The 15,132-nt window shown below is 54.0% G+C and overlaps 2 protein-coding genes across 3 annotated transcripts in view; both read right to left on the bottom strand.

Moving 5' to 3' along the window:
- Nucleotides 1-2,232: 2,232 nt before the first annotated feature.
- Nucleotides 2,233-8,243, bottom strand: ORAI3 (ORAI calcium release-activated calcium modulator 3). Its single transcript, XM_007990340.3, has 2 exons — nt 7,721-8,243; nt 2,233-3,996 (listed from the first exon to the last, which is right to left on the bottom strand). The coding sequence occupies exons 1-2, from the start codon at nt 7,946-7,948 to the stop codon at nt 3,337-3,339; spliced, it is 888 nt and encodes a 295-aa protein (XP_007988531.2). The 5' UTR covers nt 7,949-8,243; the 3' UTR covers nt 2,233-3,336.
- The window catches only part of FBXL19 (F-box and leucine rich repeat protein 19), a 30,595-nt gene continuing 19,352 nt past the window's right edge, over nt 3,890-15,132 (bottom strand). For both annotated transcript variants that reach the window (XM_007990359.3, XM_007990369.3), the window contains exons 10-12: nt 10,282-10,500; nt 8,665-10,177; nt 3,890-3,996 (exon numbers count right to left, since the gene is read on the bottom strand). In XM_007990359.3, coding sequence (XP_007988550.1) covers nt 9,999-10,177; nt 10,282-10,500 — 398 coding nt within the window. In that variant the 3' untranslated portion in view covers nt 3,890-3,996; nt 8,665-9,998. The remainder of the gene's footprint in view (nt 3,997-8,664; nt 10,178-10,281; nt 10,501-15,132) is intronic.

The raw sequence follows: 15,132 nt of genomic DNA, 5'->3' as shown, positions 1-15,132 counted from the left end.
GGTGGAAAAACACAACCGTGAGCGGTGACTCAGGCGGTTTGTCCCGCCTCGCACATAAATGCAGAGTGCCTTTCCTTCCCGTTATCGTCTTTGGGTGTCTGGCTGCTTAGGATGCCCATTTGCCAGATGGGGAGAGAGAGGCCTGTAGAAGGTGCCCTACTTTGCCGTACTCAAACCCACCATTAGTGGTTAAATCCAGGGACTGCTTCAAGGTTTTCTGATGAGCCTAGTGGGGCCTAAGTGCCCTTAAATGGGCCTTGTAATAATAAACGAGGTCCTACAGGAACGGGACTGGACTGGTGTCCTCCTGGCGTCAAGGTCCCAGTACCCGCTTCTTTGGCTATGGCGCCGTATACTCACAGGATCCCTCCGCACGAGGGCAGCAGCGGCCCAGGCCTACACCTAAAACTCGGGCTGAGGTCTTCTTAAGGCTGAGAGCACCCTTTTGATCCCGTGTGGACGCCGGCACTCCCAGGAGGCCCCTTTTCCTGAGCTGAGGATGCCCCAGGCTCCTGATATGTGTACATCAGGCCCTCGCTATATGACCTTGGGCTAGCCATTGACCTTTCTAAGTTTCAGAGTCTTCCTTTAAACTTGGATGTCAATTTGTAGACAGCCAAACAGTGCAGAAAAGACCCTTAGAGCCTGGTTTATGCAAATTCACCATTTAAGTAATAGGAAAAGGTGGAAGGGAGACTTATCCAAGGTCTCACACCACAAGATAGAAGAAGATTAGGACTAAAATTTTGAGGGAAATAAGCCTGAAAAAATTAATTTACGTGGAGGCATAGGTGTTGAGATCATATTCCTTTCTGTTCTAGTTGAAAGGCACTGGTTCCTTTTCTCAAATCAAAGAGAGATTCCCATGTAAGGGGTAAAGATAGTCCAAGTTCAGTTTCATGGACTAACTGTGTGGTTTTGGGCAAGATCTTCAGCCTTCTTGGGCCTGTTTCCTTATCTCTGAAATGAAAATGATAAAGGCTTAATTTAACGCTTGAGGTGTTGGGGGAGTTAAATAAGATAACCTATGAAAGGCCCCTAGTATGTGGTAGTTGCTCAAGAAAGAAACTTGAGGTCAGGTGCAGTGGCTAACACTTGTAATCTCAGTACTTTGGGAGGCCAAGGTGGGAGGATGACTTGAGCCCAAGAGTTCAAGACCAGCCTGGACAACATAGTGAGACCCTCCTCTCTACAAAAAAAAAAAAAATTAATTAGCTGGGTTGGTGGCACATGCCTGTGGTACCAGCTATTTGGGAGGCTGAGGCGGTAGGCTCATGAGCCTGGGAAGTCAAGGCTGCAGTGAGCCAAGATTGCACAGCTGCACTCCGGCCCGTGTGATGGCTCATGCCTGTAATCCCAGTACTTTAGGAGGCTAAGGCGGGCGGATCACTAGGTCAGGAGATCGAGACCATCCTGGCTAACACGGTGAAACACTGTCTCTACTAAAAATACAAAAAAATTAGCTGGGCATGGTGGCGGGCACCTGTAGTCCCAGCTACTCAGGAGGCTAAGGCAGGAGAATGGCGCGAACCCGGGAGGTGGTGCTTGCAGTGAGCTGAGATCATGCCACTGCACTCCAGTCTTGGTGACAGTGCGAGACAGAGTGAGACTCCGTCTCAAAAAAAAAAAAAAAAAAAAAGAGTAAGACTCTGTCTCAAAAAGAAAGAAAAATCTATACTAAATACTCAGGGAGGGTGGGGCGTGGTGGCTCTCGCCTGTAATCCCAGCACTTCGGGAGGCCAAGGCAGGTGGATCACCTGAGGTCAGGAGTTTGAGACCAGATTGGCCAACATGGCGAAACCCCGTCTCTACTAAAAATACAAAAATTAGCCATGTGTGGTGGCGCACACCTGTAATCCCGGCTACTCAGGTTTCTCGGCTGAGGCAGGAGAACTGCTTGAACCCGGGAGACAGAGGTTACAGTGAGCCGAGATCGCACCACTGCACTTCAGCCTGGGCAACACAAGACTCCATCTCTAAATAAATAAATAAAACTCAGTGGAAGAGATAGAGACTCTGAACTCAGGGACAAGAGTTCAAAGCCTATAGCCTTGGAATAACTCTCCCCATTCAGAAGCTGTTGGCTCTTGTTAGCATCTGACAGGGTTACACCTGAAACCCACTCCCCTCCCAGGTCCTGTCCACCCAAACTTGCCACCACCCAGCTCTTGGGAACAAGTAAAGTTATCCTAAGAAGGCCTGCCCTGCATCCCGTTCACAGCAACAGAGACATCTGTGAAACATGATTTATTATATAAAACAAGGTGCATCCAAATTCAGTGTCAGAAAAGCTTTGTATTCCAAGGGCTAAGGACTGGACCTTCTCCCTTAAAACCTCCTCACCTAACCCTTGCTAAGGAATCAGGCCCGGGGCAGAGGCTGTCCGTCTCTAAAGATCCCAGCCCTGGCCCAGAGGGGAGAACAAGTTTGGTGCATAGCGTGGTGCTAGGGCAGTGGGTCAGGCACCATCCCTCCTGCGAGTGGCCATAGGTCACCACGGTAGGGGAAGGTGGGGAGCTCCAACCTCCAAAGATAGGTTCATTGTAGGAAAAGCTAGACCAATGCCTGGGGTAGAAACACCCAAATCCCTCTACAACAACTAAAGCAAGAATGTGGAACCCATCGAAATCTTCCCCCAAAATGCCAACCATAAAATAGATTCTACAGAAATAAAGCAAGGAATCCCAGCACTTTGGGAGGCCGAAGCAGGAGGTTCACTTGAGCCCAGGAGTTTGAGACCAGTCTGGGAACATGGCGAAACCCCGTCTCTACAAAAAATACAAAACAATTAGTCGGGTGTTGCAGTGCACACTTGTAGTACCAGCTACTTACTACCTGGGAGGCTGTGGTGGGAGAATCTTTTGAGCCTGGAAGGTCGAGGCTACAGTGAGCTGTGACTATATCACTACGCTCTAGCCTGGGCAACAGAGAGAGACTGTCTAAAAAAAAAAAAAATTAAACCAAGGGTTGGCTGCCTTGTGATCTTCCCATCCTGTATAGGAATGGAAATGGTGGCTAAGGTCAGCACCGAAGGTCCCACAAGCTCTCCCTGCCTCCCCTATATCTACGGCATGATCCTTCAACTGAGGCCAGCCCAGGTGCAGAGTAGCTTGCAAAACTCAAGGGACAGACTGATGGGGAAAATCCCTGGGAATGTAGGAGCTGCCCCAAGGCCCAGCCCAGAGGACCCTGCAGGCAGGAATCTGACCTCTGCCTGAGAGTGGCCACTGCAAGTGGCTCCAGCCAGGGGATGGGGGGAATGAGGTCTGTAGGCCCCTGAGGCCTCTTGCAGACCCGGGAGGGAGGCAGTGCTTGCAGCAGTGGCTAACACCAGCCTCACACAGCCTGCAGCTCCCCCTGCAGGCGATTCAGTTCCTCTAGTTCCTGCTTATAGCGGTCAGTCTTGTGTGCCACCAAGGAGCGGTAGAAATGCAGGGCAAAGGCCACAAACACGAGCCCCACGGGTACCATGATGGCTGTGGAGGCCATTGCTGCTTGCCAGCCTGGCCCATGGGACACCCCACCACCACAGGTTTGCCGGGTTGGGCAGGCTGGCTCAGCCTGGGACGGTGCTGTGGATGCAGAGGATGGTGGGAGATTGGAAGCTGGACTAGGGGAGGTAGCCACTGGTGCCAGAGTCCCGGGCACCCGGGATGTGGGCACCATGGGGGTCTGTGTGTCCAAGGGAGCCCCAATGGGCACAAACTTGACCCAACCAACCAGGACAACTTCAGCAAGGAAGAGAAAGGTGCCCAGGGCAGTGGAGAAGCCCCAGGCCAGCTCCACGTAGCGGTGCAGTCTCTGGTGTGGTGACTGGTGGACAGAGTTGAGGTTGTGGATGTTGCTCACAGCTTCAATGTGGGGCAGCAGACACGTGGAGACCATGAGTGCAAAGAGGTGCACAGCCACCAGCACGGTGGTGCAGGCACTGAAGGCCACCAGCAGGCCTGGCGGGTACTCGTGGTCGCTCTCCAGCTGCACCTCCACCATGGCCACCTGCAGGGACAAGAGGGGATGGACTGACTCCCCATAACCTCCTCAACTGTAGAGATTTTTTCCGCCTATTGGGATACATCACTGATACGTATCCCTAGGACCTGGAACTGTGCCTGGCAGAAAGCAGAGACATTCAGTCTCCATTGAGTAAACGAATGGACAGCTTTGCAAAGGCTCTGTTCTGGTTTCCCCACCTGCCTATCAAGAGGGCTGGGTGGCCGGGCGTGGTGGCTCATGCCTAGAATGCCAGCACTTTGGGAGGCCAAAGTGTGTGGATCACCTGAGGTCAGGAGTTTGAGACCAGCCTGGACAACATGGCAAAACCCCGTCTCTACTAAAAGTACAAAAATTAGCTGGGCATCGTGGTACATGCCTGTAATCCCAGCTACTTGGGAGGCTGAAGCAGGAGAACTGCTTGAACCCAGGAGGCAGAAGTTCGAGTGAGCCAAGATCATGCCACTGCACTCCAGCCTGGGCAACAGAGCAAGACTCTGTCTCGGGGGAAAAAAAAAAAAAAAAAAAGAGGGCTGGGCTGGATGACTTGCTTCTGACAGGTTTACTGCATAGGGATCAAACAGCAGATTCTGGAGCTGGGCTGCCTGGGCTCATTCTGTGCTCGAGCTGTGTAATCTTGAGCAAGTCAGTTCTCTGTGTGCCTCAATTTCCTATCTGGAAATGGAGATTGATAACAGCACCTCCCTGCCTTGTAGGGTTGGTATAAACATTAAATGAAATATACATGAAATGGGCTGGGCGTGGTGGCTCACGCCTTTCATCCCAACACTTTGGGAGGCCGAGTCGGGTGGATCACCTGAGGTCAGGAGTTCAAGACCAGCCTGGCCAACATGGTGAAACCCTGTCTCTACTAAAAATACAAAAATTAGCTGGGCGTGGTGGTGTGCACCTGTAATCCCAGCTACTCAGGAACTTTGGAGGCTGAGGCAGGAGAATTGCTTGAACCCAGGAAGCAGAGGTTGCAGTGAGCCGAGATCACACCACTGCACTCCAGCCTGGGTGACAAAGTGGGACTCTGTCTCAAAAAAAAAAAAAAAGAAAGAAAGAAGGAAAGAAGGAAGGAAGGAAGGAAGGAAGGAAGGAAAGGAGGAAGGAAAGGAAGAAGGAAAGGAAGAAGGAAAGGAAGAAGGAAAGGAAGAAGGAAAGGAAGAGGAAAGGAAGAGGAAAGGAACAGGCCAGGCACAGAGTAAGCAGTATGTACGTGTTTGCTGTTCTTGCTATGGTGAGTGCTAAAGTCTGAGGACAGAGTTTACAAATCAGCACACTGTGGACCACTTCCAGCTTGCAGACGTGTTTTGCTTGGCTCACACAGTGTGTTTCTTAAAAAATGAAGATGTTGCCAACTTGTAAAACCCAAGAGAGTTCTTATATCCCTATTTCCAGATCCCCTTGAAAACTTGGAAGAACTGGCCACACTTGGCCCGCGTTCCTGCACGGCAACTATCAGCTCAAATCAGTCATGGCTGCTCCCCTTGGAAAGGTAATGGGGTCTCTCTCTCTCTCTCTCTTTTTTTTTTTTTTTTCTGTAGATGCCAGGTCTTGCTATGTTGCCCAGGCTGGCTGGACTTGAACTCCTGGGCTCAAGCGATCCTCCTGCCTTGGCCTCCCAAAGTGCTGGGATGAACAGTGTGAGCCATCACCCTTGAATGTCAGGGGATCTCTTGCTTGCTAGTCCCTACCCAGCCAACTTGGCATCCATATTACTTGCCTGGCCCTTTGCAGACATTTAAGTTGATGACCCTATTCTAGGAATGTATAAATTTGGAGTCTGGAACCAGACTGCTTAGGCTCAAATCCTGCCACTTACTTGCTGTGGGACCTTGGCCAGGTGTCTTAACATCTCTGATCCTCAGTTTCCTCATCTGTAAAATGGCCAGAGTAGCAGTACCCACTTTGTAGGCTAACAGATGATGTACATAAAGGCACTGAGGGCAGTGCCTGGTGCTTAGTGACAGCTGGATACAATTTGTATAATGCTATTCTAACTTAGGCCACCTGAGTTTCAGAATCCCACTCTCTCCCCATCCGTGGTTCTTGTAGGGTCCATTCGATTGCTCTGGGCCTGGGGAAAGAAGAAGGTAGGTGTAGAGGCTGGCGGGTGGAGGCAGGAAAGCAGGGCTGAGTATTTTGGGAAACTGGGCCATGGCAGGTGTCAGGAGGTGTTTTCCACAGACAGGGATCTGGGCCAGGCTTAGTCCTGGTTTCTCCCAGAGCCTGGTCCAGCCTCGGTCTCCCCTGCTAGGACTGTGGCCAGTCCTGCCCCCAGAACCTAAACCTCCAGCCCCTTACTCCTGCAGAGAAGGCTCGGGCCCTTAAGCTGTCACCCCGGCAACCTGCACGTTCTGCTGTGGAGGGATTGTCTCCTTGGGAACAGCCTGGACCACGGGGTTGACCTCCCTCAGCTCAGGTGGCTGCTCTCTTCCCTCTGCAGGCTGTGTAGATGAAGGGGCACCAACGCCCTGTCCCCAGGTGATGTCCCCCATCAGGAAAGGTAAGCTGGTCTGTAGATTCTGGGAACCCACGTAGAAGACCATAGGCTTATGATGACCCTTAGGGTTAGAGAGTTTCCCTGTCATTGTTCAAATATGGAGGTTATGACACAGATGGGGCAGGGACTAGCCCAGATCCCCTAACTCCATGGTCCCCACCCCAACTGCCTCTGATATCCATCCCCACAGGAGTGCGTTCCCCAAAGTACCTCCTGCAGCTCACTTTCTTCTTTTTCCTGGGGTGATGGTGGGGAAACCCCAGACTAACAGAGCAGCAACCCTGGGTCCCAGTTCATTCACTCCTGCCCAGAGGCGAGACCTTTGCTTTCCACACCTGTCCAATTGGACTAGCAGGCTAGTCTGAGCCATCCTTGGTGAGTCGCCTGCTCTGGCATGCTTGGCTCACCCTGGGGCGGGTACTTGGCGGGCTACAGAGGGCGCACCCTCCATGATCTCACAGTTTCCCACTGGCTTGCAAGGGGGGTGGAGGCCTGTCCAGGGTCACATAGCTGGCCACAAGCAGGGAGGAGCCAGGACTGTGTCTGTTGATCCTCACCCTGGGACCTCCCTCCATCCCACTTCCTGTGAGGCCACTGCTGGGACAGACCGTTAGCCGACACCGTCCTCCTGCACCTGTGGTTTATCAGCTTGAGAATCGCTTATCAGTTTCCTCATGGGCCTTCTCCCCAGCGGCTCCCTCCCGGGCATGATCTCTTGTCAGTTTTCCTGGTTGACACTAGCACCCCTTGGGCCTGCTGGAGAGTGGCCACATTCCCTGGGATGGGCCCAACTTCAGCTGAGTGACCCTGCCACCCAGCTGATCCATCTCGAGCACCCCCGCCTGTTGATGCAGCCCCCACCCAGCTGACCTGCCTTTGAAGCTGGCACTGGGACTTAGGAACCACTTCTGCCAGGAACAGGCTCCGTCTGAACCACTCTGCCTTATCGTTGCAGTCAACCCCACTGGTGATTTGTTCACCCCACTCCCTCTATGACACCTTTAGGACCTTAGTGTCCTCCGGTGGCCCCATCTCCTGGGGGCCCCTGTACACACACATCCGTAAGAAGGGACTTGCTCAGTCCCTTGGGACCTTGTTCCTTCCCCCTTGACGAAAGCCCCCTCTGCCCTGTGTCCCTTGACACCTGTTTACTTTGCTACCCCCAACCTGTGCCCCCCACGTGCTCTGCCCCACCGTATGTGCCCCCTCCCGGCCCCTCACCATGGCGAAGCCCGAGAGCAGGGCAGACGTGCGGCTGGAAGCTTTGAGCTTGGCCCGGCTGAGGTAGAGGCGGCGCCAGCTGAGCGCCCGCAGCGAGTGCTGACTGGCCCCCATGAGGTCCAGGTAGCCGCGGTGCACGAACTCCCGGTACGTGGCCGAGCCTGCAGGGCTCTCGCCCTCCGGGTTCAGCGGGGCCTGCTCGCACGCGTCCTCCTCGCCGCCCTTCATCCTGGGGGCGGCGGCACCAGGCGGTCACTACGGGGCGGAGGCGCCTCGGGGGCCCCAGCTGGGCCGGCCCAAGCCCAGGGGCGGCCCCATCCCCCGATAGGGCAAGCAGGATGCCGGCGGCGGGCGCCCAGGAAGAGGCGGCCCCAGCGGAGCAGGAAGAGAGGCGTCTGCGGGGAGCCCCAGGGGCCGGAGCGGGACAGCGGAGGCCGAAACAGGAACTGGGGCAGAGGCGGAGCCGGGCTGGCCACATGATGGGGTGGAGCTGGGGACCGAGTCCCCGTGGTCCCGGGCCCACAGATTCCCCGCGACCCCTACCCACCAAGAACATCATCCAAGCGCCCGGACCCCACCGAGGTGCACGCCAGCCACAGCCACCTCCAAGGTACAGCTGGATACCCCAGGTGTCCACACTTTCAAATCCCTCCCAAAATGAACCCAGGAGAGGTGAGCCCACTCATCTGTAGGTAGGGACCCTGCACACACACACACAAACTCCGCAGTCCCGGCTGGAAGATTTTGAATTTTATAGCAAACCGTATTGTACAGACCCGGGGCCCAGGGGCCCAGCCCGGCTGGGTCCCCCTCTTGCCCCTTGCCGGGCTGCCTCCTCCCTCCCTCAAGCGGCCCCATCCTCAAGCCTCTCGCTATCCCCAGGCCCCTCCCCTCCGGCCTTTGGTCCGCCCAGCCCTCCCCCCACCCGCGCACCTCCCTGTTACCTGAGGTATGTGGATAGATCTCCCCTCCCCTACATGGTAAGCCCCGGCCCCCCGGAGGCCTGCGTGAAGGGGCGGGACCTGACCCGGCTCCTCCCCCGGGCTCCGAAGCCCCACCCCGCGCTGGAAGAAAGGGCGGGAAGGAGGGCCAGCAGAGTCTGTTACTAGGTTCCCATGGCAACTAAGAGGGGCCATTTCCAGCCTTAGCACTGGCATCGGGAGGTGTCCGTTGGCTGCTATTTCCATGGCAACCAGGAGTGGCAGTTCCCTGGGCAAATGGGATACAAGTTTCCGTGACGATGAAAGAGTGGGAAGAGCCAGGCTGGAGGAGTCCCATAGTCCCCATCCTTGGGCTTGCGCCCCCAGCCATAATGCAGGTCCGGCGGGTGCCGCCGCTCAATACAGTAAAACAAGAACGAGCCTGGGGGTGGCGCAGTCCCAAATGGGCACCCACCGGCCCCGTCTCAGGTCTCAAGTCCAAGCTGGTCCAGTCCCCCTCACACTCCGGCTCCCCCAGGTCCGAGGTTCCCCCGGTTCAAGTAACACTTCAGTACAGATGAATGTTCAAGTATTGTGCGGAGAGGCGGGCAGGGGTTGGGGCGCCCCTCGCCACTCCCCTGGGCCGCGAGCTGAAGAGCGGCTGCCCGCGGCCCCCACTCCTTACAATAGCTGCCGTTTTCAGTGACGTTCAAGGAGTCAGGGTCGGGGGAAGGAACTGAAGCCTGGGGAGGGGGGAAGCAGAGAGGTGACCCCCAAGGGGGTATTGCTGTCCCCACACCTGCTCTCATCCCCACCTCCAGCTCAGCCCCGGCTTGCCCCTGGCTCCCCTACCTCTGACACCTGGATACCCAATTGCTCCTCCAGTTTTCCTTTTGTGGCCCCCCCACCCCCCAATCGAAGTAACTGGTCTTTGTTCCCTGAACCCTTGGTGGTCTGCTGTCTGCCCCGCCCCCCGCCCCTTCCACCTCCCCCAGGCCCTGGCTCCCATATCCTCTGTGTGTCCTTTCCCCATTCTCCCCCCCAACACTTGAACCATAACCCCCCTCCCACCGTCCCTTCGGCTCAGCACCCTCCAGTACCTCTGACCCACTCCCCCCAGGGGATGGACAATGAAGCAGGTAGCAGGGGGAGGACATGGGAAGGAGAAACCCCCAGAGATATCAGTGCAGGGGGGAAAGAAGGGGGTGGCTGGCTTGAGTCCCTGGGTGGGAATCCCAAGTCACTGACACTCAGGAATCCCGGGGTGGTGAGGTGGGAACCTGGCCTCCCAGCAGGGGTGAAATGAAGCCGGAGGTCCAGGCTCCTGTCGAGTCCGGGGGAGGGTGGGGGGCGCCCAACTAGCTGTCCTTGAGAAGCAGCTTCTCCTCAGGGCAGCGGAAGGGGCCAGGGGGCCCGGCGGCTGCCAGCCGGGCACAAGCTTCGGGTGAGAGCTGGCGGCAAGAGCGCAGGTCTAGGCGGCGTAGACGAGGGCAGCGGCGGAACAGCGGGAGGCAGTGGTCCGTTAGGCGGTGGCAACCTGGGGATGGGGCAGTGGCAGCTGAGACCAGGCAGGTGAGCAAGGGGTTGGCACTGGCCGTGGGGACCCACAGGCTGGCAGGACGGATGGGGAACTGTGCTTACCAGCAAGATTGAGGTGCACCAGGGTCTCCCGGAGTGGGGACGTGGGGGCCGTGAGGAGATGAACACTGGGGTCCCCGACGTGGGCGCAGTGGCTCAGGTCCAGGGCGCTCAGCTGGGGTGCGTGGCGCAGCAGGAGCCGCAGGGAGGCATCTGTCAGCTCCAGACCTGCCAGGCGCAGTTCTGCCACCCCCTGCAGCCGACCACGGCTCTCTGTTTGCCCTGGGCAGCCAGATGAGAGGTCAGCACTCCTGGCCACTCCCATCCCTGCGCCCAGGTATCCAGACCATCTCCCCTCCACCTGCTTCCCACATGAGTGAGTGACCTGTTGCACTCTGCGGCTTGCTCTTCTCAAAAACACCCTCATGACCTGACCTCATCTGTCCACTCCTCACATCACCTCATCGGAGGCCTTCCATGATTATTGTATTTGAGACTACAATATTCTGCCAGGCGTGGTGGCTCATGCCTGTAATCTCGGCACTTTGGGAGGCCGAAGCGGGCGGATCACAAGGTCAGGAGTTCAAGGCCAGCCTGGCCAACATGGTGAAACCCCACCTCTACTAAAAATACAAAAATTAGCCGGGCATGGTGGCAGGTGCCTGTAATCCCAGCTACTCAGGAGGCTGAGGCAGGAGAATCACTTGAACCCAGGAGGTGGAGGTTGCAGTGAGCCAAGATTGTGCCACTGCAGCCTGGGCAACAGAGCGAGACTCCATCTCTAAATAAATAAATAAATAAATAAGTCTGGGGACCTCCCCTCCTCTCTCTTGCTAGCTGTCTTGCCATGTGACATGCAGACTCCTTCACATTCCATCAAGAGTAAAAGCTACCTGAGGCCTCCCCAGAAGTTGAGCAGATGCAGGCACCACGCTTCCTGTACAGCAGAACCCTGAGCCAATTCAATCTCTTTTCTTTATAAATTACCCAGCCTCAGGTATTTCTTTATAGTAATGCAAAAACTAATGTAATTCCCCACATTCCTACCACTTCCTTGCATCATTTTTTCCTCTTTTCTCACCATTTGACATATTATATGCATTTTTCTGACATATATACGTTTTCCTTTTCTTTTTTACCCCCCGAGACAGAGTCTTGCTCTGGTGTGCCGTGGTGTGATCTTGGGTCACTGCAACCTCCGCCTCCCGGGTTCAAGCAATTCTCGTGCCTCAGCCTCCCGAGTAGCTGGGATTACAGGCGCACACCACCATGCCTGGCTAATTTTTGTATTTTTAGTACAGACAGCGTTTCACCACATTGGCCAGGCTAGTCTCGAACTCCTGACCTCATGATCCACCCACCTCAGCCTCCCAAAGTTCTGGGATTACACACATGAGCCACTGCGCCCGGCCATATATACATTTTTCTTATTAATCTTTCTCTCCTGCCACAAGACTGTCAGTACTACCAAGGCAGGAATTTTTGTCTGCTATTCATTGCTACAGTCCCAGCAACTGAGACACAGTAGGTGTTCAATTTATTTTCGTTCATTCATTCATCAGACACATGACATCCCTGATGGACCTACCATCCGGGCCCTTCTCCCACTTCCCTCCCCTCCATGGTCAGTAAGTCCCCATCAGGAGCCTCTCTTTTCTCCCTGGTCACCACTCGGGGTCAACACAACTGGTGCCTGAACTCCTGGCCCAGCCTCCTCACCTGCTACACTTCTCTGCTCTTCTTTCTGGCATCCAGAAAGCTGATCTCAAATACAAATGGGACAGCATCCCTTCTCTAAAACTCTCTGAGGGTGCCTCAAAGAGGTCTAGCCTCCTTGGTAGAACATCCCAGTTCCTATAAGGTCTCAGCTGCTAACTCCTCTCCCTTACCCCTGAACACCTGGGCCACATTCCACAGGTGGCCCTGCCTGAGAGACTCTGCCTGCCTCATGTCCCTCTGTCCCTGGTTTTCAGGTCTGAGCTCAGAGGCTCCCTGCTCCCCAATCTGTAGGATCCAAGTGTTCACACCCTTCATCTTGGCATCCAAAGAATATAGTCTACATTTATTTTATGCCAATGGCTCTCAAACTAGAGAGGCTTCAAAGTCACCTGGAAGGGCTGGTTAAAAGGGATTGCTGGTCCCAGCTGGGCGCGGTGGCTCACGCCTGTAATCCCAGCACTTTGGGAGGCTGAGGCAGGCGGATCATCAGGTCAGGAGTTCGAGACCAGCCTGGCCAACATGGTGAAACCCCGTCTCTACTAAAAATACAAAAAAAATCAGTTGGGCGTGGTGGTGCATGCCTGTAATCCCAGCTACTCAGGAGGCTGAGACAGGAGAATCAATCGCCTGAACCCGGGAGGCAGAGGTTGTAGTGAGCCGAGATTGCGCCACTATACTCTAGCCTGGGCGACAGATCAAGACTCCATCTCAAAAAAAAAAAAAAAAAAAGGGATTGCTTGTCCCATCCCCAGAGTTTAGGCAGGTCTACAGGTTCATTTGTTTTTGAGACAGGGTCTTGCTCTGTCGCCCAGGCTGGAGTGCAGTGGTACAATCACAGCTTACTGCAGCCTCAACCTCTCTGTAACTCACTGTAGCCTTGATCCTCCCATCTTGGCCTCCCAAAGTGCTGGGATTACAGGCCTGAGCCACTGCGCCTGACCAGAGTTTACTTTTTTTTTTTTTTGAGATGGAGTCTTGCTCTGTCACCCAGGCTGGAGTACAGTGGTGCAATCTCGGCTCACTGCAACTTCCACCTCCCAGGTTCAAGCAATCTCCTGCCTCAGCCTCCCAAGTAGTTGGGATTAAAAGAATGTGCCACCATGCCCGGCTAATTTTTCTATTTTTTTTAGTAGAGACAGGGTTTCACCATGTTGGCCAGGCTGGTCTCGAACTCCTGACCTCAAGTGATCTGCCCACCTCGGCCTCCCAAAGTGCTGGGATTACAAGTGTGAGCCACCACGCCTGGCCCAGGGTTTACTTTTTTTTTTAACAAGTTCTCCAGTGTTGTGGATGCTGCTGGTCCCCAGACCATACTTTAAGAACCACAGCCTTGGGAGACAAGATCTCTGATCATCATTCCTGTTTACGGCCAGGAAACCCAGGCCCGGTGATGCTGAATCTGAACTCTTACCACAATGTTGTCTGCCTCCCAGGCACCAGCCTATCCCTAAGATAAACTATTAATAGATCAGATGGCACGAACCATGAGGCTGCCCTCCAAACGTGTTTTATGGAGTCTACAGAATGCTAAAAATGTCCTTAATGACTAACACTACAAAAAAGACATTTTTATAAATAAATTTATATACTGAGCTTTTCCTTGAAGAATCGTAAGATGTGGCCTCACTAGGCACTCCTTTCCACCAGATGATGACTGTGGGGAGCTGGGCGGCTAGGTGCCACTCCTAATGTCCTGCACCAGTGCATCACTTCTGTTACCTCCCAGGTCAACTCAATGGGCACTTGACTTTGCAAGTCCTAAATTGTAACCCCACCTCCTGTCTTTGAGGAGCCAAGGGCCTGGAAAGGGGATACCTTTACAGATGCCCTCAACCTTGGGCCATAGCTAAAGGCCCAAGGAGGAAAGGCCCATAGAGGAAAGCAGAGGAAAGAGAAGTCATTTCTGGCTTGGGCAGGAAGGACTGGGCATCAGTGAGGATTTCACTGAGGTGGTGGCATTTAAGCTGGGCAAGAGTTGGAAGGTGTATGGCACTGTTCACAATACTATGCAGCCATAAAAAAGAATGAGATTATGTCCTTTACAGGAACATAGATGGAGTTGGAGGCCATTATCCTTGGCAAACTAATGCAGGAACAGAAATTTCATGTTCTCACTTAAAGGTGGGAGCTAAATGATGAGAACACATGGACACATCCATGGGAATAACACACCCTGGAGCCTTTTGGAGGGAGGAGGGAGAGGATCAGGAGAAATAATTAACGGTAAATAGACTTAATACCTGGGTGATGAAATAATCGGTACAACAAACCCCCATGACACAAGTTTACCCATGTAACAAACCTGCACATATACCCCTGAACTTAAAAGTTAAGAAAATAATAATAAAACTGAAAAAAAAAAAAAAAAAAAAAAGGCCCACCTTCGTGAGCTCCTGATAAAGGACTGAACTGATCTGAATTCTAGCAGGAGGAAATGGACCAGTCAGCACCTTCCCACCTCCCAGGATGCACCATTCCCAATGCCCACCTCACCCCCTACCCATAGCTCTCCAACTCAGTCCGGTTCCAGTAAGAGTGGACAATGGCTGAGTGCTCTTGCCTGACTGGGTGACCTGCAGCAGTCAATCCCTTAGGGCCTCCAGTGCCTCATCTAGAATGTGGGAAGAATCCTAGTTGCTTCTCTATTCTCCCCTTCCAGGGCTGCTGTGGAGGGGGTGGGGTGGGAGGAAGGGAACTATGAAAGAGAGGGGTGAAAGAACTCCAAAAGAAAAGATTCTTCTGGCTGGGCGTGGTGGCTCACGCCTATAATCCAACACTTTGGAAGGCAGAGGTAGGCAGATCACTTGAGACAAGGAGTTCGAGACCAGCCTGGGCAACACAATGAAACCCTGTTTCCATAAGAATTATAAAAAAATTAGCCAGGTTTAGGGGGCCAGGCGCAGTGGCTCACACCTGTAATCCCAGCACTTTGGGAGGCCGAGACGGGCGGATCACGAGATCAGGAGATCGAGACCATCCTGGCTAACATGGTGAAACCCCGTCTCTACTAAACAAAATACAAAAAATTATCCAGGCGTGGTAGTGGAGGCAGGAGAATGGCGTGAACCCGGGAGGCGGAGGTTGCAGTGAGCCGAGATTGCACCACTGCACTCCAGCCTGGGTGACAGAGCGAGACTCTTTCAAAAAAAAAAAAAATTAGCCAGTCGTGGTGACACACGACTGTAGGCCCAGCTA

The sequence above is a fragment of the Chlorocebus sabaeus genome, chromosome 5 (assembly GCF_047675955.1).
Source record: "Chlorocebus sabaeus isolate Y175 chromosome 5, mChlSab1.0.hap1, whole genome shotgun sequence".
In the NCBI taxonomy this organism is placed as follows: domain Eukaryota; kingdom Metazoa; phylum Chordata; class Mammalia; order Primates; family Cercopithecidae; genus Chlorocebus; species Chlorocebus sabaeus.
The sequence above is the reverse complement of the archived record's forward strand: the minus strand, read 5'-3'. Positions and strand labels throughout refer to the sequence as shown.